The sequence below is a fragment of the Capsella rubella genome, unplaced genomic scaffold, assembly GCF_000375325.1.
Source record: "Capsella rubella cultivar Monte Gargano unplaced genomic scaffold, Caprub1_0 scaffold_8, whole genome shotgun sequence".
Lineage (NCBI taxonomy): Eukaryota > Viridiplantae > Streptophyta > Magnoliopsida > Brassicales > Brassicaceae > Capsella > Capsella rubella.
Genome location: NW_006238916.1, coordinates 747,576 through 772,215, shown reverse-complemented (window position 1 = coordinate 772,215; position 24,640 = coordinate 747,576). Strand labels below are relative to the sequence as shown.

Genomic DNA, 24,640 nt, shown 5'->3' with positions numbered 1-24,640 from the left:
ATATTTAAGTATTATATGTTCCGTTTTATGTCCGTTTTGAAAAATTCAAATTGCAACATATGCAAAAAAAAGTTAAATTTTTATTAAATATTTATATTATATAGTATAATATCATAAATTAAAAATAATATCAAATAAAAGTGAAAGAAGAATAATATTTTTAAATAGATTGTATTAAATTAGTTAGAGAAATATTAGTAAATCCTATAATTAGTTATGGAAATAATACAATCCTAAAATTAGATTTGGAAAGTATCCGGTGTATGTATCCAAACCCATTAATCTATCTAATTTTAAAAGATCCAATTACAAATTTCGGGTAATTTTTTGAAATTGACCCGACCCGAAAACACTTTTTGTACTTCTCTTTTACTAATATAGGGATGAATACTAACCAATGAAATCTGTGACGAGTCGACCATTGCAAAATCTACCGGTGGGGATTTTGTTTTTGAAATCGATTCCATAGGGCGGAAAATTACATTTGAATATTGTATTGATGAAGTTGTTATTTCCCGGATCAACGGTTGAATCTCCGAAAACGAGAATAGATGAGAATGATTGTTTTCTTGTAGGTTTATGTTTAGAGGGTTCAAGTTTTGATGTAGAGAGTGAGAAGGAGATGAACAATAGGAAGAAGAAGAAGATGAAGGAAAGAGCTGAAGAAGAATGTGTTTGATGACTTCTCATTGTTGGTGAACGTTTTGAGTGGAGGAGACAAATGAAATGAGAAGTTTGGTTGGTACCTTGTAGTATATGCATTTTTATATACTAAGATAGTTATGAGCGTTCGGTATAATCTGTTAAAACGGTTCGGTTTATCCGGTTTATTTTGGTTTTTGGTTAATCAAGTTCTGTCGAATTGAATTGATTGAAATTTTGGTACAGTTACTGTGATTTAACCGGTAAATTTGGTTTGTGTACAAAGATTTGTAAGAAAATTCTTTTAAAATCGAATTCTACAAAAACATATATATTTTAATCCGGTTCAACGACTGAATCTGTGTATTAAAAAAATAGAAAAAGGATTTTACATTTATGTAAGGAAATAACTCTCATAGTAAAAAAATATAGTATAATTAAGTTTAAGATAATTTTAAATCTAAAATTAATTCTGAAACGAAGTATATACAGTATATGGCTATATGCAAAGTTGCAAAGACACAAAGTATGTTTTCAAAAGAAGAAAAATATCTATAACCGAAGCAAAAAAATGAAGTACAAGTCACATTCTAAAAAAGTACTATAATTATGATATACCTAGCTAGTACGAATATTTAATTTTTGGAAGATGTGTATTTCCCTTTATTGAAACCGATAATAAACACAAAACAAATAGTATTAATTCAGGGTAACACTATAATTGGATGTATATAATCACATGCATGGATCGAATAGTTAATGCAACAACTTGCATCTGATCTTATTTATGTGAAGCTTTAAGTGTTGTACAATGCTGTATTTTGTGGGTATTCATTGAATTTATCATGATATGTCTTATGGAGTATATATATATATATATATATGTTTGTTTACTTGATTATTTCGAAATAACTATTAACATAAGAGTATAATGTACTAGTATTATATACCTAAAAATGGATAAAGCAATTTGATTATTTCGTTAAGGTATTTTAGAAAAATAAAATTATAGGTATTAGGTAAACATTTAATAATGATATCGATACGGGATACCTCATAATTAGTATTCGGTGTTAGATATCTTCGTTATTTTGGTGACACTGATTAGTATAATATTCTTTCTTATTTCTTAATCTCATTTGTTTTCCTATCATTAAGAAGATTTTCGTTAATTTTTTTTTATTTTCTTTAATATAATGATATACTGATTTTAAGTAGTAAAGATAACATTATATATTATATCCGAAGTTGGACAATGATTTTCACAGGAAATAAGAGCTATAATCAATATATTTATCGTCAAATTGGTTTTGAATAAGAAATCCATAGTCCAATATCGAAGTGTATCTTGTATTAGCGATTACAAATAACAATTTTTTAATTTAATTTACACTCCAATAAATATAATTCTCTACGATACTTGGAAACAAGGCGATTGTATAAATGAATCCATGGTATCAGAATAACCATAATATATAGATTGCATGTACCAGCACCACATTGGCAATATCCAGTATAAACTTGATTTGCAAAGACCTGAGTTGGTGTACAAGCATGAAATAAACCTTAAGTTAATTAACTAGTGAACTTGTGCCTAAGTGTTTACAAACTCTAATGCGAAGAGACACTTCCAAAGACTGGTCTGTAAAGTGCCAGCACCATACTTAGCAATTCCCCACATTATCATGCACCACACATAAACTTCAGTTCTCTACTTTGACACTTATGATTTTTTTTCTTTTCTTTCTATTTTACAACTTAAATACGTTTATTCTATCTTATTTCATATTTTTAATTTCTTCTTATTTTCTCGAAATCACAATATACCATTATAATTTTGAATATGATCTCAACAAAATAATCTATATATACGTCCACCACTTATCGTTCATACATCATTCTCTTATTGGAGTTTGTCTTCTAGTTAAAAAATATGTATAAAATGAATTAGTCTGGTCTCTGTGATCATACTAGCTAGGCAGCTCTCGCAAGTTAGATGGTCCAATTTATTAAGAGGGATGTGCTATATTGTGTAATTAGCCTATACTTTATGTAGAGTTTGGTAATTATATTTAAGTATTAGGTTTTATCATATGTATGTATTAAAAGGCAACAGCCTCCGAGGTTTTGACACAATTCTATATTCCCCTTAAGTAATCTGATCGATTTAGGAGAAGGCGAAGTGGTTAGTCACCTTAAGATAGATACTTGAGATTGGGCTCTTCTTCTTTTGGATACTACTTGGTTCATGTTGAGGTTTATAATGGGCTTATCTTAATTACAACTTTTATCTATTCTGATTCTGAACCTCTATAAAACTTGTTATAATGTTAAGCTAAAAATCTTATTAAGTAAGCATAATGAGATAGTGATGATGATACATGTACAAAGTCAATTGTTAAGAAATATATAATATAATGCAGTTACTTAAATATTTCCTAAACGTGTTCTCTACGCAGTAGAGCTTCGTGTGGTAACTTATATTTGAAGTAATTTACGTATGCATGATGATACTATAAATCACCAAACTACTTCTATAAACTCAAATTATGTAAAATAGCTTTATGTGATAATAAAGTATTATAGAAAATAAACATTTACACCTCTTAGGATGAACTTTATATAATTAGTATTGAGCCAAACTTATTTAGACCCTTAATAAGTGATATGGATCGTCGTATATTTTTGCATGAGGGTAACATGCGACATAAACGTCAAGGAATAATGTTTCATGAAAAAAAATATTGGATGACGTAAAAATGAACTGTTGATGAACACTCAAACAAATTGTAGATTGTATTTTACTATTTTTGAACACACTAGAGAAAAAAAAATAAAATATATCTTAATATTTAAGGTGGAACCTCCTGTCATTATTGAATGTGTGATTAAAATGAGATCAAATAAGACAAAAATAAAATATTGTTCCAAAGATTTCAACAAAAAAATATATAATAGGAAAAGCAAAGTAAGATGAGAGTTCCTTCTCCAACACTTAAAAAAATCCACTCACAACCAACACCAAACGGCTACATCACTTTCGGTGACCACATGATCTTGCACTTGAAGTAAAAGATACACTCAATTCCTAATCATTTTAACTCCTTAATTCAATTCAATTAAAAGAAATTAAAATGTATTGAACCAATTGGCTAAATTGAGAGAAAAATTTCAATTTTTTGGTGTTGTTTGGTTTATTTTGGTTTGAACATGGTTAGAAAAATCTTAAATTTTGAGTGAATAAATTTTATAATAGCAGCTAACTATTGTCAAAATATAAACTTATTAATAATTTGTTAGTTCTAAGACGAATATAATTTCATTGTTTTAGTGAGAATTTGTTCGGTTTCATTACTTGGTTTATTCGATATGAGGAACTATAAACCAAAACCAGTCAACAGTATCAATAAAGTTCCTTAGTTCGGTATTAATTCGGTTAATTTTGTATGTTTGCTTAAAACTGCATCCCCTTACCAATAAGAAAATAATACTAATTAACAATATAAAGTTGTAATAAGAATCATCCTCCTCACCAATAAACAAATTTATAATCATCACAAAAGCCTTCTTAAGAACCCTTCACCACGTTTCTCTTCTCTTCTGAACATAAAACCCAAACACAAACACAAACTCGAACTCATAAACAGAAAAAATGAGCACAGCAAGATTCATTAAGTGTGTGACTGTCGGAGATGGAGCAGTGGGAAAAACTTGTATGCTCATTTCATATACCAGTAATACTTTTCCTACGGTAATAAATTGCTTAATCTCTTAATTTTTTTTTTTACTAGTTTCATAAATATTTTTGGTGTTTTAAGAGTTCAAACGTTGTTCTTGTTTCAAGATTCGTTTCGACAAATTAAAGCTTGGTTTAGTAATTAGTGCTGATAATGGCAAATTAATAGGAGCTTACTTTAACCCCAAGCTACTACTGTATTCTTACCATCTCTGTTAACTTAAGAAACATTTCTTGTAGACATATAAAATGATTTAACTATTGAGATTACAGGATTATGTTCCAACAGTTTTCGACAACTTCAGTGCAAATGTGGTCGTCGATGGGAGTACCGTGAACCTCGGCCTGTGGGATACAGCCGGTACGTTAGATTTTACTGAAAGTGAATTTGATAATTTTAAACACTGGTATTGATAATTGTTAAGTAATGTGGAATTATCAGGGCAGGAAGATTATAATAGGCTTAGACCTTTGAGTTACAGAGGAGCAGATGTGTTTTTATTAGCTTTTTCCTTAATTAGCAAGGCCAGTTACGAGAATATTCACAAAAAGGTATAGTAACTTTGTATTTTTTTCCATTTTTAAGTAAATTTGATTATGGTTAAGCATTTTATTTTATGTTTAGTCACATGGTTAAGCATTTCTGAATAAGTCTGTTGTTGATTAAATAGTGGCTTCCGGAGTTGAAACATTATGCACCTAGCATCCCCATTGTGCTGGTCGGAACAAAATTAGGTAATTAAGAGTTTTACCATGTTGATTCCTAAATGCTCTGTTTTTATAGTTCGAATCGATGACAATGTATGTTTGTCTAAGAGCTCATAATGTTACACAAAAATGACTTCAGATTTGAGGGAGGACAAGCAGTTCTTGAAGGATCATCCAGGAGCAGCTTCTATAACAACTGCTCAGGTAACCTAATAAATAATTTAGTCTATATAATGAAAAAACATCATAAAATGTGATTATGAAATTAGTATGAATGAATTTGATGAGTAACAGGGAGAAGAATTAAGGAAAATGATTGGAGCCGTAAGGTACTTAGAGTGCAGTTCCAAAACCCAACAGGTATTTAAATTTTATACTATATGCAAAATTTACATAATTAATGAATATTAGGTTCGATAATAATACAATAAATCTTTCAACTGATTTTTCTTATTTTTTTTTTGTCAATATTTAATAGAATGTGAAAGCAGTGTTTGATACAGCGATAAGGGTAGCTTTGAGGCCACCAAAGGCAAAGAAGAAGATAAAGCCAATGAAGACTAAGAGATCAAGATTATGTGTTTTCCTCTAAACTTGAACATTTTAAATAAATAAACAATTTATACATACATGTATTTTGATATTTTTTTGGTTACTTTTTCTACTAAAAAATAGTAGACTTTTCTTAGTCATCACTTTTCTCCAGCATATATATGATTGTACTCAAAAATTGTAAAATCGGTCAATATGAAAGAATTTTGAATTATCTTGAATGAATATGAGAAATTTTCAAAACAATACATTGATTTGAATAAATCTTTACAATGCTTAGACACAATGTAACAAGATAAAGCAAAGGAAACTTGAAATAGATTCATAATCATGTGTATTGGTTAAGAAGGGATTTTATGGTCACTACTCACTACCCTTGGTTTACTAGAGGTGTGAATGGTTACATCGGTTCAGTCTAAATCTGTCAGCGGTTCAATCCATTCTATTTTTAAGGCGTAACAAACTGCGGCAATCCAATTCTATTTGTACATAAAAACGGTTTGCAGCGGTTTTGTTTTTGTTTTCTTTGAAACCGCGCCATTACGGACATAATTAGTGAATAGTAAATAAAAAACGGTTCCGTCCATAAATGTTTTTTTCCGTTTGAACCGCTGTAACCATTCACAAATCACACCCTAGATTTCGCTTAATATTGTTCCTTCATATAAGGTACCACGTTGAAAACACAATCACCACCGGTTAAAATAATCACACAACACAATACAACACAATACACACACAATCACTGCGATGGTATAGCTAGGTATAACTTGTCGTCAACAATTTTTGGTTGTAGTAATAAAAGTTATTACAAGACTGCGATGGTATGATATGTGTGATGTGTCCAATCTGATAATCATTAAAGCGGCGGGGATTGGCGAAAAATAGAAGAAACGTGTAGCAATGGTAAAAGTGATCACAACAATTATACGATAGCTAGCGTAAGTCAAAAAGAAACAAATATATTTGTCTCCCTATGTAATAAGCCCACTCTCTAGGTACTGCTCATCGCATATCAACAAACATGATGAACCATTTTAATTCTTTTATTTAACCATTTACTGATTAAACATGTATGTTACAATTGGGTGAGAAATTTAGTAGTAGTAAACACACTTGAGTTCCTGATTTAGGTTACAAAGATAAGTAATGACAGTGTTTTGGATAAATGGATTTTACTAGAAGAGTTTAAACAAGAGATGGAGAAAAGGTATATGGCTCTTTATTTTTATTTTTATATTTTTTTTTAAAAAATTACCCAAACTTGGATTAATTAGAATTGGAGCTATAGAATTAATATGAACTATAAAGTTACAGAGAATGTAAATTATGTTAAAAAGATGCCATCACTTGGAATATTTATTTTTTCTGTTTGTGTGCAAATTTTGAAAATTGGATTAATTAAGAACATAGAGTATATTTAATGTAAAGAATTAAGACTTCTATGAACCCTTGACTCTCTAGGATAAGATCTGGTTTGAAGACATTGGGTTCAACAAATTTTGCCACATAATAAGTATAATGTTGTGTAGTATGAGCTCCAAAAAGTGTTTGTAAGTTGTAACAAAAGTTTATTTCATGAAAAATAAAAATATGTTTCACAATATAATATAATAAAAAATATCGATCAAGAAAAAATATTCGAAGAAATTTTTGCTAAGCGATAGATGCCTTATATAAATGCCAAAGATGAAAATTTGTAAAAATTTAAATAATAAATAAATAAAGCTGTATGAAGTATGAACTTGAATTTGAGGAAAAAAAAGACAAAAAGATGTGTAACGGATTCCTTGCTGCATGATTTTTCATGTTCTTCTTATGTCGATTTTTTCATGTTTAGGGTTAATTTAATATCTTTTTGTAACAGAATTTATAGTTAAGTATTTGTAATTGTAATATATATATATATATGAAACAGAAAAAGTGTATGGGATTTCCAAAATTGTGTAAAAGTGGAAAAAAAAAAAAAAGAAGAGGAAGAAGCTAAAAATCAAATAGTAGAATCCAAAAACGGCAAAAATTTAAAAGATCACTTTGATTTAAAGTCTTCCATAGTTTGTGAAGATTTGTATCTTTCTTCTTTATAGTCAAATTAGAGTCATCACTTATACACTGCACTAACCAGTTACCATTATTCTTTTTTATTGTCTATCTTCTACATACTTAAAAGAAAACAGTCATGATTAAAAATAAATTATAAATCTATTGATTATTTTTTCTTATTGTTGACTAGAATTTATATGAGTAAAATATAAATGTGATCCTTCAAGGCTCGAGTCAATCCAAATCTCTACCTTATTTAATTTTTCTACCAAAATTCAGAAAATGAGAAAAAAAAAAGTGGTATACAAATTCTTGTAAACATACATATATATATATATATATATCGTAATGCATTTCTACAATAATTAAATAAAAAAAATCACCACTTCATATGTATTTTCTGCAGATAATTAGTTTGTATATTTAGTTTAAGAGTACAAATTCAATTAATCTGAAATTAACTAGTTAACACAAAAAGAATATATGAACTGAACGTAGACAAAAGAAAAAGACTTTTGAAAAATACAGTCAACATGCAATTTCCCTTATTTTGTTTTTACTTTTTATTTTTCTCTAAAATTTTAGGTTTTATAATGTCTATTAGTTATTAAATGTAGTGTTGAACAGAAAAAAAAAATAGTTATTAAATGTAGTAAGACGCAAAACGAAAGAGTAGGTAAAGAGGCTAATATATAACGTGAGAGTAGCTTTGTTATTGACTCATCACCCTCTCAACCCTAAGTAATCTCTCTAGATCATCATCATCATCATCACCATCATCAATCATCATCATCATCATCCTCGCCATATATATTATCATCATCATTACACTCTACCATCATGTCGTCATCCTCAAACAAAAACTGGCCAAGCATGTTCAAATCCAAACCTTGCAACAATAATCATCACCAACATGACATCGATTCTCCATCTTACATGCACTACTCTAATTGCAACACCTCTTCTTCATTCTCCTCAGGTATCGATCTTGATGTTTCTTGAATAATTAAAGATTATAATTATATAGTTAGTTTTAGTTTGATTGTAGAATCAAAGCTTATATGTTATTGTTAAAGGCATGCATGATGATGGATGATATATACGTTTTGTGAATCAGATCGTGTACCGGATCCTAAACCTAGGTGGAACCCTAAACCGGAACAGATTAGGATCCTAGAGTCAATCTTCAACTCTGGTATTGTTAACCCACCGAGAGAAGAGATCCAAAGGATCCGGATCCGGCTTCAAGAGTACGGTCAGATCGGTGATGCTAACGTGTTCTACTGGTTTCAAAACCGGAAGTCTCGGGCAAAACACAAGCTTCGTGTTCATCACAAGAGCCCTAAAATGTCAAAGAAGGACAAGATCATTAGTCCTGGTATTGATGCTGATCATTGTTTTGGTTTGGTTAACCAAGAAACCGGTTTATTTCCGGTTCAAAACAATGAGATGGTGGTAACCGAACCTGCCGGTTATCATCTATCCCCGGTTCAAAATTATCCGAGTCCGGTTCAATCAGGGTTTGGTTTTGGTGATTTTGTTGCACCGGTGGTAATGGACAAAGATGTAGCATTCCCCACCGTTAATAACGGCTTGGAGAATGTTGAAAGCTTGGATAAGACTCCGGCGATCAATTTTTACGGTGGAGATGGAAATCACGGCGGTGAAAATTATTTTACTCAAGTTCCATTGACCACAAATCTATCTCAAGGTAAATTTATATTTTCTATATCTTTGACTAATAAAAATTTATCATTTCTTTATATTAATATTAAAAATTTCAAGTTTTCTTTTTTTTTTTTTGGACATGTTCAATGTAAAATAATAATTACCTTAATTAATATTTGTAGAAAAATATATGTAAACTGACTAAAATTTACTATTTACACCAAGTGTTTTTTCTTAAAAAACTTACAATTTACACATCACATATATTTAGATATATATATTACTATATACATTCATCTACATGTGTATCAACATATATACATTAACACTATGTATCAATATGTGTATATCTATATAGGTTTTTATATACGTATATTATCAATCAATTGTCTTTTTTTTTTGAATGAGTAAACTCATGGATAATGTGATTTTGGAAAAGATGTTATGGTGTTTAGATTTGACCTCTTGTAAAATTTGCTTTGGGTGATTTAGTTTTATTTAATTTTGTTGACTTATATTAATTATTAAAACGTATTTCATTGATCTGATACAAAGAACGAGCTGTGGTATTACATGGTGCTGGTGAAGACGTCGAAGATTCTGTCACTCCAGAGAAATTGACTGTGTTTATTAACGACATGTTGTTCGAAGTAGCTGCGGGATTATTCAACGTTAAGCAAGCTTTTGGAAATAATGCTATTTTGATCAACTCTTTTGGCCATCCGGTTCTTACTGATGAAAATGGTGTTACTTTTCAATCTCTCCAAAATGGTGCTGTTTATTATCTTGTGAGTTCTTTTCTTTTTAAGAAAGAATAATTTTTTCTTTGAATTTTTTTATTTTTTTTAATACAAAGATTGCTAAAAGAGTTTGTTTTTTGGTTTGCAGATTTAGAAGATAATGAGTGTTATCGTTTTATGGATAGATATATTAATCTAATAAAGTATTGATGTATTTTTAGCTATTAATTACATACAATTCTTGTTTCTTATCTTTAAAATTTTATTCAAATTTACAGAATCTTTACATTTTCAAGATTTTGGAAAATAAAATTCAAAGTATGTTATAGCTTCACTAAAATTTGTTCACAATCTATCGTTTTCCCCCTATTCGCGTGTAGTGTATTTTGTTGAGACGAAATAATTAACCAAAACCAACATAACAAAGAAAATCGAATAACCATATACAGTAAAACCTCTATAAATTAATAATGTTGGGACCATGAAAATCTATTAATTTATAGAGGTTTTAATTTATCGATAAATTAATAATTATTAATTTATAGAGATTTTCTGAATTTGGAAAGTTTTTTCAAAAAAATATGTAAAAATAAACTTTAACAAAAACTAATGTGTCTATATATACATATAATTTGAAAATTTTACCTAATTATTAATTTATAATATTGATGGGACCATATATTTACAAAGGATTTTCAAAAAAAATATTATCTTATTATTTTATCGAAATGTGTTCAAAATTACACTAGTCCCAACTTGGGACCGGAGAAATTTATTAATTTATAAAGAGTATTAATTTATCGAGTATTAATTTATAGAGGTTATATTGTACATGCTTTTTGTGTAAATAATAATAATCATCTAGCTAGGTATTTCGACGGCTGATGACCCCAATGTGTGAAATATCCACCTCCATGGGGATGCGCGACCGGGAAAGAAAAAAGAGCCAGACTGTCGTGTACCTTTCAAGAAGCTCTGAATCTAGTGGGACTTAGAAATGGCTGTTTTGTAAAGGAATTAATAAATTTGTTTAAAGGTTACACGGTTGGTTAACGTGGGTATCTTTAATTTGACATAAATTTTATGTACACATCATGTTGCATTTGTAAACAAAGTATTTTAAAATTTTGAATATGAAAATGGATGAAAAAAGAATTACATACAAATTTAGGATTTAGCACTGTTTGAAAGAGCTTCCTAATCGAAAAAAAAAAAAGAAGAAGATAATGTGTATTATTAATCAAATTGACACATGCGTAGCAAAGGAAATATCTCAAGACTTTTGGGAAAGAACAAACATGCAACATCAACATAGTAAACTCATAATTTAATGTGTTAAAACCATGTTTATTGGTGGGTTCTTAGAAAAAAATTAAAAGCATTCTTATGCCTTTTTTAATTAAAATTAAATAGAAAATGATCTATTAACTTAAGAACAGTCTCTTAATTAAATGCCAAATCTTGTGTTAAGAGACGTCATGTATTGTAATCTCATTGGTTGAAAATTTGTTTTTCCAATAATTAACACTAGTAAAACTATTATATTATATGTTATTTATATTATAGATTGTAATAAAAACAAAATAAAACAAAAAATAAAACTTAATGCGTTTACGTACATGAACTTGATTATCTATAAATAAATAGAGGACATGCATGGCGAGAAGAAGAGAGATTTAGTGACCATTACCAAACGAACTAATATTGTCATCAAAATCTTCTATTAAACTACCAAGAAAAAAACATCTTCTATTATATTATTCACTTATTGTACGTGTTTTGCAGAACCTGATCTAGAAGATGTTGAAGATAAATCATTAAAAAAAAAAAAAATAGAAATTGGAGTTTGTAATAATAGACGATTTATGATATACATATATACATGCACGGATGCAGCTTTATAAAGTGAATTTACTCATAAACACACGTACGTACCGATGTCGTGTGAAGTTATCATATTTCTATTAATTAAAATTTTCAATTTACTCATGTTCAACCATACTTAATGAAAATTTTCAATTTACTCATGTTCAACCATACTTATTATTATGAAATATACAGTATATTGAGTTGAATTAGGTGTCCACTTCTTTAAATATTCATAACACAACCCATGCATAAGCGATATGCGCAAGTACTCACGTCGTAAGTGTAATATAGATGATCAACATATCAAAAGTAATCAAAGACACTGTTATGTGCCAAAAAGATTTGCTAATACATATCCTAAGTTTTGACATAAGTAATCTCTACAACATTCAAATGCATTAAAAAAAACACATAAGCATAAGTATTCATTCACATCTATGTTTAAATTGGGTTACAAATTAGCATACATAGATCAAACATATGTTCTAATATAATAATATTCACCACAAGAGTCATCACGTAGGTACATTATGAACTTAACCACTAATGACGCATTCTCCAGCTTTAACAACCTTTTGCTTCTTCCAATTGTAAGCAGCTTCAAGAATCTTAAGATTCGTAGTCTGTGATTCCTCCGGGAACAAATAGTCAATGTATTCTTCGTATCTGCAAAAGACAAACATAAGCTTTTAGCATTCGATTCTCAAAACATTCCAAAGGTTAACAAATCATGAAACTATATAGGTATGCAATACATACTCTGTAGAGCCGTCTTGACCACTGGTGGCTTTTCTCTTCTTGAGCTTCTTAGGGAGCTTTGCTTGAACCACACTAACATCCCCTAGATTACCAAAGCCAGTTTCCATGTTAAGCCATTCCTCCAAAAGCATAGCACGCTCTTCTTTCAGCTCCGGTGTTGAGTCTTTGTAGTATGCGTTGGCTCTATCGAATATAGCTGAGTAGTATAAAGAACAAGAAACAGTTAAAAACCTGTCACAAGGAATCATCAAAACTCATAATATAACATGTATATAGCCACAAACCTCTGATGCTTCTGATGCCTTCTTCTTTGTCTTCCACGGCAGAAGCTTCGAACTTTGCAAAGCTAAGCCACACCTTGCAATGCTTTGTACGGTCCAAGAGCCGCTCGTATAAAGCCCGTGTCCTCTCTAGTTCCCCTTCTGATATCTCAAAATCAATGTAAGTCTGCCACAAAACAATATTACAGAGTTTAGTGATCAAATATTCTTGAGAAATATTCACTTTGTTGGATGCACTAGACGTAAAACTTACCTTCCATAACAGTTCAGGCATGTCTAGAGCAGGCTGAGATATTGCAAGTTCAAAGATAGCTCTTGCACGTTCTGTTTCAGCAAGAGAAATCTCAAACTCAGCATAGTTTCTCCAAGCATTGCAATTCTCTGGAGACCATTCAAGATAACGCTCGTATAGTTTTCTACATCTATCTATGTTCCCCAACTTGAGTTCCATCTCAATGTATTTCTTGAATATCTGTTAATTTTTCAAGAACACAAACATCACCGCAAGTAAGTAAAACATGTAAGCAAATAATGTAAACTATTTTCAGATCAACTTTCCTCAGACTTACCTTAACTTTAGGAGCTTTCCCAATGGCATTTCCTAGTATCTTCCTTGCACCAGTGAGATTCAATTGCCTGATTTCATATTCTGCAGCCAGCAACCATACTTTGGCAAAAGAAAACTTGGTGTGTGGGATAAGCTTGAGGCATTCTCTGTAATGAAAAATGCAAACAGTTAGTCTAACCCTGCCATGATTCAAACATATATATGAATGTTGAAACTTTTGCAAGTTTCTGCATACCTGTAAACATCTCGTGTACGCTCCACATCTTCAGTTTCAATCTCTTCATATAAAGCATACTTTATCCTACAAGAATGAGTCACATCAGTGTCAGTAATTGAGAAAACTATATAACCATGTATGTTACCAAAAGGATATGGATAGAAAAAAAAAAAGTCACCAAAGATATATGTATCTTTGCCAGTAACGTTTCTCTTGAGCCGGTGGAACATTAGCTATAGCTCTCTCATAGATTTCTCTTACTCTATCTTTGTTCCCAACAGTCTCTTCCAACCTAACGTAATCGAACCACGAGTCATAGTTCAAAGGGTTCTTCTTAACTTCATCTTCATACTCAAACCTCTTCTTCCCAACAATAGCATCCTCAATCCCATCAACATCCCCACACTGTTTCTCAAACGCAACATACTTGCTGTACAAGTCCTCTGCTCTTCCTTTAGGTATATGATCAAGAGCAAACTTGTAGATAACCCTAGCCCTTTCTAATTCCTTGCATCGTTCTTCAAATTCAGCAAACGCCACATAGAGAGACTCAGCATCTTCATCGTTTGCACACTCTAACGTTGCACGTTTGTAAACCTCCCTAGCGAGCTCAACATGACCATGTTTCATCTCAAACTTTGCGTATCGAATAAAGGCAGAAACTTTTGGATGACAAAGAACAAATCTCTTGTATATGAATCTTGCACGTTCTGTTTCTTTGTACTTGAGTTCGAATTTAATAAAACAGAGCCAAGCTTCTTGATCCGGCGACCACTCCATCCACCGGTCAAAGATCTGTCTAGCTCCGGCTATGTTCCCAAGTTTCTCTTCCATGTATATATACTTGTACCAAAGCTGGTCTACTCTAGGGAGAAGCGTAATAGCATGATCCCAAACGTTTCTTGCACGGTTGATAAACTTGTTCTTCATCTCAAACTCAGCGTACTTGACCCATAGGGTATGATTCCTGTATTCTTTTTCCAAGACTCGTTCCCACACGCTACGAGCACGTGCGTAATCCATCTGCGACTCTTCCCACTTGGCATACTTGACCCAAACTTGGATGTTGTTCCCTGGGCGGCGGATCCGATCCTCAAACTCCTTACGAGTTCTGAGTCTGTAGTCGGAAAGCTCGTTTGAATCAGTGATTGTATGCTTAAGCGGACGGATCTCAGACTCTTGTCTTGACTCCCTTATAATCTGTTCGGCAGTGATTTGAACCGCCGCAGGTGTCTTGTTCTTGACACGCGTCGTTCGTGGAAGCTTCACTTCCGCATCCTTCTGAGACATGTAACCTAGGTTACGGTCGGAATCTTTGTCGGAGGCCATGGAATTGCGTTTTGTGTTTTATCTTTGTTGACCTAGGGTTTGCAGATTTTGGAAAAGAGAGAAGAAAAGGATTGAACAATAAGTTAGGGTACATGACAGCGTAATATATACGCACAAGACAGAATGGGTTATTGATGGACCACAATTCGTTAAACTTATATATTATGGCCCAATATAAGGGCCCAAAAATAATGGTCATCATGTGGCGATCATACTAGCGATGTCGTGTCGGTGACTACTTACTCTGGAGTAATTGAAAATATGATGATTACCTCTAATGCACAATTAGTTGATGTCACATTCGACTGATCGAATCTAAATTTACCAAGTAACCAGCAACTTCTAAAAACACAGATAAAAGTCTCATAAAACAATCTTAATTTCAGAACATACAAACTGAGTTCCACAACAAACATAGGGTTTTCAAGATACTTATAACTTCTTAAACATAAAATAAGTCTGATAAAACATTCTTAACATAGGACCAACAAACAAGTTCAACAACTAGCATAAAGTTCTCCAGATACTTACCACGATCCCAGCACTTGCTTAGTTGATAGATAAGCGCGGGACAGAGAAACCAACAAGGAGACCTGTCGGCTCTTTGACCTCAGAGCCCTCGCAATTAAGCTGGAGAAGCATACCTCTCGCACACACCTTGACAAATGAAGTTTTCTTCTTGTATACTATCTTCACTGTCACAACACGTTCTCCCTCGATTGTATCCACTGCGACCATTATCACATCTCTAAGTCCAACATAGCGTGTTCCATTAGCTGATGGGCCATTGTAAATTCCCTACCACACCAAAAAAAAAAAAAAAAAAAAAAGAATTGAACATGATTAGATCAAAAATTTATCATTAATCTCTGAAAATTTTGAAATTTAACAAACAAGACTTTACCTCTCCAACACGATCAATCTCTGGACTGAACAAATGCAGTCTTGCTCCCACTGGTTGTTTCATCAACAGCTTCAATGCATCATCCAATTTCTCAACCTCAATCACTTCTCCTTTCATGGGAACGCGAGGTAACTGACAAGCAAATGGAGGAGCCTTGAACATGCATCCCAAATGTCCCCAAAGTTCTCTTCTCGGCAACCCTTTTTTGAAAGCACATTCAAAGCAGTCTTTGACAGTGAGCTCACGGCGTTGTTGATCAATTTCTCCCTGCCTGTCCTCCATCTTGTTCATTACATGTTCCATCAAATACTTCATGCAGTTTTCGGGAGTGGCCTGAGAGCTTTGAAGATCCATTTCTCCCTGCTCGTCTTCCTTCCCAGCGTTATCCACCAAATACTGAGCTGAGTACTCAGTAAACTCGGCGTCAAGGTTGAGGATAACCCGTGCAGAGCTAATCAGATTCACCGCTACCAAAGCTGCATGTTGAGATGCATCTGAAATACAAAAAAAAACAGATGAAAAATTGGTAGTCAATTCATATGATTCAACCAGTCATATTAAAATTGGAGTAAAATCAAATCACAGTTTCTGTTATTGACAAAAAGAAAGTAAATATTCTCTAGATTCTAGATTTAACAAGTTACCGTAATCTTCTTGCATATTGCTTGCTCGGTCACAATCCGGATGACAGCGGCCAGCAGCATTTCTCACAGATTGTAGAAAGAGTGCATTCATCTTCGATTACTTATCCCTGGTTTTGAAGTAGAAACAAGCAAAAGAAAACATTCATAAATCCGGAGAAGAAGAACACAATCAGAAAAGGAAGAAACATAAAGCAAAAGGAATACCAAAACAAGACTCAACTACAGCTCAAGTATCAACATTGTTTTCAAGTTTTGACATAAACATAACAACCGAGAAGCTTTAGACTAAACCAACGTTTGGACTAACAACGATTACCAAACAAACATTGATAGCTTCTGTAACTAACAGATTGTAAAAACAGATCATCAATCATCCATTACTTATCCCTGGTTTTTTAAAGTAAAAACCAGCAGTATTCACAAATCCAGCAGAATCAAGCAGAAAACTTTCAGAAACGAAGATACATAAAGCAAAACGAAAACCGAAACAGGAGCTAACTACAGCCGTACAGTACAAGCATCAACATTGTTCCAAGTTTTCACATAAACATAACAATCGAGAGAAGCTTTAGACTAAATCATAGTTTTGGACTAACAACGTTACCAAACAAACGTTGATCCGGTTAAACTATTCAGCATCGTTAAGCCGGGGGAAAAAAAAAAAAGTTAAAACCCTAGAACGAAACTAAAAAAGTTCATTAATCGCACTGAGAAAGACCAAATCTAGAGCAGAATCTGTAAAAAAAGCTATAAGAATCCAACAAAGAAAGAAAATAATACCGTCGGAGGAGAGACACTGAGAGAGAAGAGAAATAGAAGAAGCCTGTCGCTCTCGCAATCGCCGTCCCGTAGAGAAGAAACAAACTCAGACTCAGAGAATGTTCGAGAAACCCCTATTTCTCCTCAGCTTAGCCCGAAAACGATGTCGTTTAAGAAAACCTCAACCTTTACTCTTAATACGTCGACGTTTTACAGAATTTGATTAAATACGATGCTGTTTTTGAAATTTTTTGTTTGTCACATATCAGACAATCCTCATCAATTTAATGACTAGGATTGTACATGCTTTATTTGGGGTTCCTTTTAAAGACCGAACTTAAAAATGTATCTGAAGATCTGAAAGATAACAACGATACTGAGTAACGACATAGCAGAGGTTTTATCTTTTATCAATGGAAGAAAACAGAGTAAAAAACAACACAATTTAGTAGGTAGGTCTTTTGAGTGATTCCAACTCTCATTTGCGCCCTTCGACTTTCTTAGCATCTCTTGCTGCAATATACCAAAACATTACAAGATCAGAAACCTGAAAGAAAAGTTTCTGTTTGGGAAAGAAAAGCATCGCAAAAGAAGTTTCAGAGGTTTATACCGGCTTTTTCCTCTTCTCGCTTCTTGGCAGCTTCTTCTCTCTGTTGGCGAATCAGAGCCAAACGATCTGTACACACACAAATACACACAGAGGACAAGATAATTCGTAAGCCAGTTTGGAAACGTAAAAGGAGACAACTGAATACAAGAGATTTATTGCTGTTTACCCAAGTCCTTCCTTGCTTGTTCGGTTTTGCCTTGCTCTTGCAACCTCATGTATCGCTCATGAGCTCGCTGCTTCTCTAGCTCCTCTCTACAAAATTCATTTTAAGATCGAAAAAAATTTAGAGGGTTCCTGAACAAGAACTGTTGAATGATATAGAGCTTAAGAGTGTTAAGTAGTAGTAGTAGTAGTAGTAACAGACCTTTCACGCCTTGAGAGTTCAGTGGTTTTACTAACCTAACAAATGGGAAGAACAGAAAAAAAAAAATCCCAAGTTACAAAGACATACATATATTACAGGTTTACAGATACTGACTACTAATTAGATGACTTACATCGAGGTCTCTTGCTTTTATGGTCTTTTGTCTTACTCTGTTAGGGTTATCAACTTCGATCACAGATTCAGTTCCTTTCTTCTTCACCTGATAGATATTATGTACAGAGTAAAGATGAGTTGTCCAACAATGAAAACAGATAAGGTCGCATAGCATGCAGGATTTTCACTCACATCAGCGTCATCTTCGGATTCTTCTTCAGATTCCTCTTCTGACTCGTCTTCAACGTCTTCTTCGTATTCAGCTTCTTTCTGATAATGTCATTTAAAGGACAATGATTCACCCCCACACTCACATCAACAAAAGTATCAAAGATGTAAAAGAAAACTACAAAATACCTGTTTGAATGATTTAGGACGTGCAGCAGATGTGCCAGCAACTACAAAACCCAAAATCTAACAGTCAGTCATCCACATATATCTCAAATTTACAGGTTCGGAAAAAACCAAAACTATACAAGATTACACAAAACTAAATGCTTCCAATGCAAACCCTATGATCGCAGACTATAAAATTATCCTAGAGACCTAGCCAGAAACTTTTATGCATCACAAGCTAGAACCAGTAAATGAACTCATCCAATTAAACCGCTTCCAAAATCAAGCAAACACGAAAACACTAAATCAAGAAAACGAAGATATAGCATAAATCAAAGTTTCTAAAAGCCAAATCACTCTAACAAAAACAAAAACAAAAACTGGAACACTCAATGATCATCTAACTCATATAAATCTACAGAACAAGAACAAAAAAACACCTGAACTTGAACAGCACAACAATCAATAATCGAATTTTTTTTTTACCAATCCTTACGTATATCAGCTAATTTCAATTCAACGGAACCAATTGAACAAGCTCACGATTCCAAAAGGACTCAATCAAGCAAATCCATCACCGAAAATACGAAAATTCCAAAAAACAAAATCAAGATTGATTCAAAATCAAAACAACGAGTCGTAACAAAAACAAAAATTACTTACGAATATCAGCAGCGCTAGAGAATCGGCGTTGGCCGGTAGGTTTACCCTTGAACTTGCCTCTTCCCATCGTTTCAGAGAGCGTTAAAAAGAAGCCAAAATTTTCCCAAAGAGAGAAACACAAATCACGAAACGAAACCAGGGAATTTGATTCTTGAACCCAGAAAAACGAATCGATTCGAAAACGAATAAGAGGATTAGCTTTTTGAAATTTAGTGGAGGATCTCTCGTCCTCTCTCTTCCAGTTACGACTAAAAGAGACGAAAACCCTAAAAAAGCCACCTGTGGATTTGGGGATTCTTTGTGTTTGAGTGTGATTTTTATTTTTATTCCTCTGTAGCGCGATGTACTAAGAAAACGTGCGAAGCTTTAGATCGAACGGTCACTAACTCGTTTTACTGTAAGATAACCAAAACGACGACGCGTGTCTCTTGTTATAAGACTGAAACGGTGTCGTATCTGTTAATAAAACTATTATGTAAGATTTTCCCTGATGTAACAGTTTAAGGTCCAGAACGATTTTAAGGTTTCAATGAATATGAGTTACTCTTTCTCTGCGAAAGACTTTGCTTCGTCCATTACTTCTCGACGATATATGGTGAATATTAGATTTCTTACCAGCAAAAGCATGATCACGAGCTTGTTGGTATTAAGGAATGCACGAAGATCCTTGAGCCATTGTTCAACATTCTTGAACGTTGTGTGACTCGTAATATCGTACACAAGTATATCTCATAAGTCATATATATAATATTTCTATACCTATATGAAGGAAATACAAAGCATGTAAATATAGTACGTACACAAGTATATATCTCATAATATTTCGAATTTATTTATAAACCAAATGAAAAATTAAAGAAACGTAGCTAGAGGAATGTTTTAATTTTTATAGATTAGACCGTTTTTGACAACCAATGTTCCATAGTTGAGCCTTGATGATCTTCTCGTCGATGGGTTATTATTCGTTTTGAAACTCTTTCACGGCTGCTTAATGATTTATTATATTCCAAAATAATTACTTTCACAAATTATCATAATTAGTATTACACAAATCACCAAATTTATAAAACGAATTGGAATATTAATATTGGTATGCTAAACCTTAAAATTTTACATGTCCATGATGAATTAATATGATCAAGTTTTGGGTATGAATGAAAATCTTCAACGTGTGTCACTAAAATTCTCTTTTTTGTTTTGTTTTGGTATGTGAAGTCTTCAATGATTCCACATCATGTATACCATGTCAAACCACTATTACAAAAGCTAAAACCAAATAATAGATTGAATATGAGTTCTTAAACTTTTTTTTTTTTGGTGGGAATATGAGTTCTTAAACTTTTTTTTTTGGGTGGGAATATGAGTTCTTAAACTTGTGTGCTACGATAAACCACTTCTTGTATTTTCTTAATTAGTATATAAAGTAAAATGATATTATTTGAAAATAGTATTCAATTGGGTATTTGGGCCTTAGCAAAAAAGCCCATTATTGTAAATATATCTCAACTTGTAAAAAAATCAGGCCTTGATACAAACAAACAAACATCATTCTCTCCGACGTTGGGTTCTACATCTATCGCCACCGCGAAGACCGTCTCCTCCTCCGCAATCTTCAAAACCTAAATCAACCCTCTTCGCCTGGTAAGTTCATTTCTCCCCTCCTATGATGTCGATCTGTTTCTTCTACCTGAAGTTCAATCTTATGTGAATCCGATCTTTTGTTCTGTATTATTAGGGCTTCACGATTTGTGTTCTAGGGTTTCAAGATCCCCAATATCTTTATAGTCTCGTAATTGTGAAAAGTAAAGATTTTTTTGATTGAGTTTAGCCAATTATTGAGATTTCTTTAAAGTTGAATACTTTTGACTAATCTAGTAATTGATCATTACGAAAGTATTGATTTTTATGTTTGTTTTTTTGATTCGATTGTTTTTGTGGCAAAGGTGTTTAAGCAATGGGAAAGAGGAAATCAAGAGCAAAGCCTGCTCCTACCAAGCGAATGGATAAGCTTGACACAGTCTTTAGTTGTCCTTTCTGCAATCACGGGTCGAGTGTTGAATGCTCTATGTAAGATGAATCACAATATTGGTAATGAATTGAATGAAAAGAAATTGAAATTATTTCAACTGATTCCTTTGTTTCTTTATTCAGTGATATGAAGCATCTGATTGGTAAAGCAACTTGTAGAATCTGTGAAGAACAGTTTAGTACTACTATCACAGGTTTTTTTTTCCGTGTCTTTCGAAGTTGTTGTTTAGTCGATATAGCATCGTGTTTGTTTGCTTATGTATCTGATCATTCTTTTGTTTCTGTTCTGTTTCTTGTAGCTTTGACTGAAGCTATAGACATGTAAGTACACAACTATTTGCAACGTTATATATTTGCTTTCAGTTCGCCTTATTTATTAATTGTAAATCTCTCTGGTTTGTTTGAAATGAATGCAGCTATAGCGAATGGATCGATGAGTGCGAGAGGGTTAATACTGCAGAAGATGATGTTGGGCAAGAAGAAGAAGAAGAAGAAGTAGAAGAAGAAGAAGAGGAAGAAGAAGAGGAGGAAGAAGATAACCGTGTCTCAAGCAAAAGGAAGTATAATTTCTGAGCCAGAGTCTTTTATCGAAAACTATGTACTGTAAGTTGTTTTAGAGTTATCTGCCTTATGTTGTAATATCTATCTGAGGAAATCACAAGAACAAACTTTTGTGATTTCTTAAGTGTCTGATAGAGAAACATAATAACAACAGTGTATGATGGTTTGTAAGTGGATTAAGGCTTTGCTTAATTGGTTCCTAATTCCGATCAATTACATTTATTGCAACCAAATTGAATAAAAACACTTAATGTCTTACATTATTTGTTCCTCTGTTCTACATTTGCTGAATCTGTAACCTCAGCTCTGTACTGATAAAATCTAATTACAACCAAGAAGAGGAGGAAGTTAACCAGATTAAGTACTGCAAAGAACATGTAATAGTTATCCAACCTAGACTCATTCAAGTTGTTTAGAATCCATCCTCTTCCCTGCTTCTTTGTAATCTGAGCCACTGACGAAAGGATGAAACTGCTCATGAAATTCCCGACTGCCATACTTGTAGTGGCGTATGATGTCCCGAGGCTTTTCATACTCTCTGGTGCTTGATCGTAGAAAAACTCGAGCTTTGCGATTTCCATGAAAGTATCAGCCAAACCCATTAGCACATACTGTGGAAGCAACAGGAAAATTGACAACGGAATCGGTACAGCGGTCTGGTGGTTTAGCCCGTGCTCAGCAGCGACCTTGAGCCTATACCTTTCTGTTATGGACGCGATGATCATGATTATGATGTGAAGGATCATTCCGATTCCCATTCGCTGAAGCAATGTGATACCTCTTGGATTTCCCGTGAATCGTCTTGTCAGTTTAACGAAGAAACGGTCATATATGACTATAGAGACAAGCATTGAGAACGTTGTGAAGCCTAAGAGACTTGCGGGTGGGATGCTGAAGTTGTTTGTGAGACGACGGTCGAGGGTGGTTCCTTGTTTGATGAACAGAGTCATTATCTGAGCAAGCATCATGCTTGGGACAAATGTTACAAAGAGGACAGGTAACATTTTCAGCATCTGTTTTGTTTCTTCAACTTCTGTGATAGTACATAGACTCCATTTATTGGCTGATCCGGTTTTGAGTGAAGCTCGATTTAAGAATCTGCAACACAGTTAATTCTTAGGTACATATGATAAATCAAAATGTTCACTCTTGTAGGGTTGAATAATCATTCATTACCTTAGACTTGGAGTAGAATGGATTGGGAAAGCCCCTTTGCTCGCATATTCGGATGGCGGAAGCTCGTGGTGGCAATGCCAATCATACGACATAGGTGTGCGGGCTTTGCGAAGTGAAGCCACAATGACTCTAGCCATCTTGGTAAATGGGCTTCCCATGGGGAGTTTATGGCGGTATAACCGAGTTCCCAACAAGAATATGAAAATGGAGAAACCAAGGCCCAAAGTTGAAAGACCATAACCTAACGCCCAACCAACGTTATCTTGAACATAGACAAGAACAGTTGTAGCAAAGAAAGTACCAAAGAAGATACTAAACATCCACCAATTGAAGAATGAATGCTTATGAACCCTCTCTTTCGGGTCGAATTCATCGAACTGATCAGCTCCTATTGTCGAAATGTTCGGTTTTGTACCGCCCGTGCCGATGGCTAATGTGTATAACGCTCCAAAGAATACAGCTAACTGTAAAACAGAAGCTTGTGGGCAGTCTTCAACATTAGCCGTCGAACATTTTGGTGGCTTAAGTTGCGGTAGAGATACTGATAACGTCAGTAATCCCATTCCCTGTAATGCCATGAGAAATGTTATATATGTTGTTTTTGTTAGCTCAAAAAAGTCATTTTAAATTCTTGTATTAATATACGTAAACTGATTGAATAAAAAAGAACATAAAAATTATACGACTCATTCTTCACTTTTATCATGCATCCACGTCTAGTTTGATGGGCACATGTCTTAATTAGATTCAAATGTTATATATAAGTTAAAATGTAAAAACACTGATCAGATGTTAAATTTGGAGATTCCAGATCTTTTTCTAAGTTTTTATCTACTACCTAATCTTCAACAAATGGCTCAACTTTGATCTAAGCAAAAACTCCATTTTTATTGTTTCTTCTAATTTTTGTATATGAAAAATGTATACGTACCGATAAATAAATAGCCGAAGAGATGACAAAGGTGATGTAGCGACCGAGATGAGCATCGGCAACATAAGCACCCAAGATTGGAGTGAGCCAACTAGTCCCAATCCAATTGGTCACATTGTTCGACGACTTGACCGTTCCTTGGTGCAATATGGTAGTCATGTAAATCACTAGGTTGCTTGATATCCCATAATAAGCCATCCTTTCAAACACCTCGTACACTAATCATATCAAGATTTTCAAATATTAGTTCATTACTCTTAATCATATACACAAAAACTTAAAATCATAACATACCAACGAGGAAGGAGCAAGCTTTCCAACGACCACTTTGAGATCTTCGAACAGGGTTGCCTCGAAGATCAACTGTTCCATCTTTTGTGTAATCATCTCCTCCTCCTACCTCTTCTACTGCCATTTCTCTCTCTCTCTCTCTCTCTC

General features: G+C 33.2%; 8 protein-coding genes across 11 annotated transcripts in view; 3 read left to right on the top strand and 5 right to left on the bottom strand.

Moving 5' to 3' along the window:
• The window catches only part of LOC17877183 (GDSL esterase/lipase At5g45960), a 4,469-nt gene extending 3,736 nt beyond the window's left edge, over window positions 1–733 (bottom strand). For all 3 annotated transcript variants that reach the window (XM_023779120.1, XM_006282362.2, XM_023779125.1), the window contains exon 1: window positions 396–733. In XM_023779120.1, the coding sequence (XP_023634888.1) occupies window positions 396–690 (295 nt within the window). In that variant the 5' untranslated portion in view covers window positions 691–733. The remainder of the gene's footprint in view (window positions 1–395) is intronic.
• A 3,497-nt stretch (window positions 734–4,230) lies between these two features.
• Window positions 4,231–5,729, top strand: LOC17874806 (rac-like GTP-binding protein ARAC2). The gene is made up of 7 exons (XM_006281065.2): window positions 4,231–4,393; window positions 4,652–4,739; window positions 4,821–4,930; window positions 5,050–5,113; window positions 5,226–5,290; window positions 5,381–5,446; window positions 5,565–5,729. Exons 1-7 carry the CDS (start codon window positions 4,295–4,297, stop codon window positions 5,676–5,678), a joined length of 606 nt encoding a protein of 201 aa, XP_006281127.1. The 5' UTR covers window positions 4,231–4,294; the 3' UTR covers window positions 5,679–5,729.
• Window positions 5,730–8,390: 2,661 nt separating this feature from the next.
• LOC17875780 (WUSCHEL-related homeobox 8) lies at window positions 8,391–10,384 on the top strand. The gene is made up of 4 exons (XM_023785145.1): window positions 8,391–8,660; window positions 8,799–9,392; window positions 9,905–10,137; window positions 10,238–10,384. Exons 1-4 carry the CDS (start codon window positions 8,522–8,524, stop codon window positions 10,241–10,243), a joined length of 972 nt encoding a protein of 323 aa, XP_023640913.1. The 5' UTR covers window positions 8,391–8,521; the 3' UTR covers window positions 10,244–10,384.
• A 1,951-nt stretch (window positions 10,385–12,335) lies between these two features.
• LOC17876725 (crooked neck-like protein 1) lies at window positions 12,336–15,148 on the bottom strand. The gene is made up of 7 exons (XM_006280051.2): window positions 13,962–15,148; window positions 13,802–13,867; window positions 13,568–13,712; window positions 13,252–13,470; window positions 13,002–13,164; window positions 12,718–12,913; window positions 12,336–12,624 (listed from the first exon to the last, which is right to left on the bottom strand). The coding sequence occupies exons 1-7, from the start codon at window positions 15,110–15,112 to the stop codon at window positions 12,495–12,497; spliced, it is 2,070 nt and encodes a 689-aa protein (XP_006280113.1). The 5' UTR covers window positions 15,113–15,148; the 3' UTR covers window positions 12,336–12,494.
• Window positions 15,149–15,467: 319 nt separating this feature from the next.
• LOC17874671 (protein HEAT-INDUCED TAS1 TARGET 4) lies at window positions 15,468–17,552 on the bottom strand. 2 transcript variants are annotated; one of them, XM_006280874.2, is made up of 4 exons: window positions 17,441–17,552; window positions 16,661–16,767; window positions 16,017–16,510; window positions 15,468–15,910 (listed from the first exon to the last, which is right to left on the bottom strand). In XM_006280874.2, the coding sequence occupies exons 2-4, from the start codon at window positions 16,749–16,751 to the stop codon at window positions 15,662–15,664; spliced, it is 834 nt and encodes a 277-aa protein (XP_006280936.1). In that variant the 5' UTR covers window positions 16,752–16,767; window positions 17,441–17,552; the 3' UTR covers window positions 15,468–15,661. The 2 variants fall into 2 exon arrangements, with proteins under 2 accessions (XP_006280936.1, XP_023642651.1); XM_023786883.1 differs by lacking the exon at window positions 17,441–17,552 and adding an exon at window positions 17,265–17,360.
• A 169-nt stretch (window positions 17,553–17,721) lies between these two features.
• LOC17874679 (28 kDa heat- and acid-stable phosphoprotein) lies at window positions 17,722–19,780 on the bottom strand. The gene is made up of 8 exons (XM_023786889.1): window positions 19,507–19,780; window positions 18,865–18,905; window positions 18,700–18,777; window positions 18,527–18,613; window positions 18,394–18,428; window positions 18,196–18,281; window positions 18,030–18,095; window positions 17,722–17,932 (listed from the first exon to the last, which is right to left on the bottom strand). Exons 1-8 carry the CDS (start codon window positions 19,571–19,573, stop codon window positions 17,898–17,900), a joined length of 495 nt encoding a protein of 164 aa, XP_023642657.1. The 5' UTR covers window positions 19,574–19,780; the 3' UTR covers window positions 17,722–17,897.
• Window positions 19,781–21,030: 1,250 nt separating this feature from the next.
• On the top strand, window positions 21,031–22,287 carry LOC17876046 (transcription elongation factor 1 homolog). The gene is made up of 5 exons (XM_006281268.2): window positions 21,031–21,147; window positions 21,450–21,573; window positions 21,658–21,728; window positions 21,834–21,855; window positions 21,951–22,287. The coding sequence occupies exons 2-5, from the start codon at window positions 21,461–21,463 to the stop codon at window positions 22,105–22,107; spliced, it is 363 nt and encodes a 120-aa protein (XP_006281330.1). The 5' UTR covers window positions 21,031–21,147; window positions 21,450–21,460; the 3' UTR covers window positions 22,108–22,287.
• On the bottom strand, window positions 22,168–24,618 carry LOC17876506 (protein NRT1/ PTR FAMILY 5.3). The gene is made up of 4 exons (XM_006279677.2): window positions 24,497–24,618; window positions 24,203–24,420; window positions 23,272–23,837; window positions 22,168–23,193 (listed from the first exon to the last, which is right to left on the bottom strand). The coding sequence occupies exons 1-4, from the start codon at window positions 24,615–24,617 to the stop codon at window positions 22,356–22,358; spliced, it is 1,743 nt and encodes a 580-aa protein (XP_006279739.1). The 5' UTR covers window position 24,618; the 3' UTR covers window positions 22,168–22,355.
• Between the last annotated feature and the right edge of the window lie 22 nt (window positions 24,619–24,640).

Excerpts from the sequence above, each read along its gene's own strand:
- LOC17874806 (XM_006281065.2), top strand. The coding sequence starts at position 4,295 with ATGAGCACAGCAAGATTCATTAAGTGTGTGACTGTCGGAGATGGAGCA. Across the intron at positions 4,740-4,820 it reads CGGCCTGTGGGATACAGCCG|GGCAGGAAGATTATAATAGG; the intron begins GTACGTTAGATT and ends TGGAATTATCAG. Across the intron at positions 5,291-5,380 it reads CTTCTATAACAACTGCTCAG|GGAGAAGAATTAAGGAAAAT; the intron begins GTAACCTAATAA and ends GATGAGTAACAG.
- LOC17876506 (XM_006279677.2), bottom strand. The coding sequence starts at position 24,617 with ATGGCAGTAGAAGAGGTAGGAGGAGGAGATGATTACACAAAAGATGGA. Across the intron at positions 23,838-24,202 it reads CTTCGGCTATTTATTTATCG|GGAATGGGATTACTGACGTT; the intron begins GTACGTATACAT and ends ATGGCATTACAG. Across the intron at positions 23,194-23,271 it reads CATTCTACTCCAAGTCTAAG|ATTCTTAAATCGAGCTTCAC; the intron begins GTAATGAATGAT and ends ACTGTGTTGCAG.
- LOC17876046 (XM_006281268.2), top strand. The coding sequence starts at position 21,461 with ATGGGAAAGAGGAAATCAAGAGCAAAGCCTGCTCCTACCAAGCGAATG. Across the intron at positions 21,729-21,833 it reads GTTTAGTACTACTATCACAG|CTTTGACTGAAGCTATAGAC; the intron begins GTTTTTTTTTCC and ends TGTTTCTTGTAG. Across the intron at positions 21,856-21,950 it reads TTGACTGAAGCTATAGACAT|CTATAGCGAATGGATCGATG; the intron begins GTAAGTACACAA and ends AAATGAATGCAG.
- LOC17876725 (XM_006280051.2), bottom strand. The coding sequence starts at position 15,112 with ATGGCCTCCGACAAAGATTCCGACCGTAACCTAGGTTACATGTCTCAG. Across the intron at positions 13,713-13,801 it reads CGTACACGAGATGTTTACAG|AGAATGCCTCAAGCTTATCC; the intron begins GTATGCAGAAAC and ends TTTTCATTACAG. Across the intron at positions 12,914-13,001 it reads AGGCATCAGAAGCATCAGAG|CTATATTCGATAGAGCCAAC; the intron begins GTTTGTGGCTAT and ends TATACTACTCAG.
- LOC17875780 (XM_023785145.1), top strand. The coding sequence starts at position 8,522 with ATGTCGTCATCCTCAAACAAAAACTGGCCAAGCATGTTCAAATCCAAA. Across the intron at positions 8,661-8,798 it reads CTCTTCTTCATTCTCCTCAG|ATCGTGTACCGGATCCTAAA; the intron begins GTATCGATCTTG and ends TTTGTGAATCAG. Across the intron at positions 9,393-9,904 it reads GACCACAAATCTATCTCAAG|AACGAGCTGTGGTATTACAT; the intron begins GTAAATTTATAT and ends TCTGATACAAAG.
- LOC17874679 (XM_023786889.1), bottom strand. The coding sequence starts at position 19,573 with ATGGGAAGAGGCAAGTTCAAGGGTAAACCTACCGGCCAACGCCGATTC. Across the intron at positions 18,429-18,526 it reads TAAAAGCAAGAGACCTCGAT|GTTAGTAAAACCACTGAACT; the intron begins GTAAGTCATCTA and ends CCCATTTGTTAG. Across the intron at positions 18,282-18,393 it reads GAACTCTCAAGGCGTGAAAG|AGAGGAGCTAGAGAAGCAGC; the intron begins GTCTGTTACTAC and ends TGAATTTTGTAG.
- LOC17874671 (XM_006280874.2), bottom strand. The coding sequence starts at position 16,751 with ATGAATGCACTCTTTCTACAATCTGTGAGAAATGCTGCTGGCCGCTGT. Across the intron at positions 16,511-16,660 it reads CAATATGCAAGAAGATTACG|ATGCATCTCAACATGCAGCT; the intron begins GTAACTTGTTAA and ends TTTGTATTTCAG. Across the intron at positions 15,911-16,016 it reads AGATTGATCGTGTTGGAGAG|GGAATTTACAATGGCCCATC; the intron begins GTAAAGTCTTGT and ends TTGGTGTGGTAG.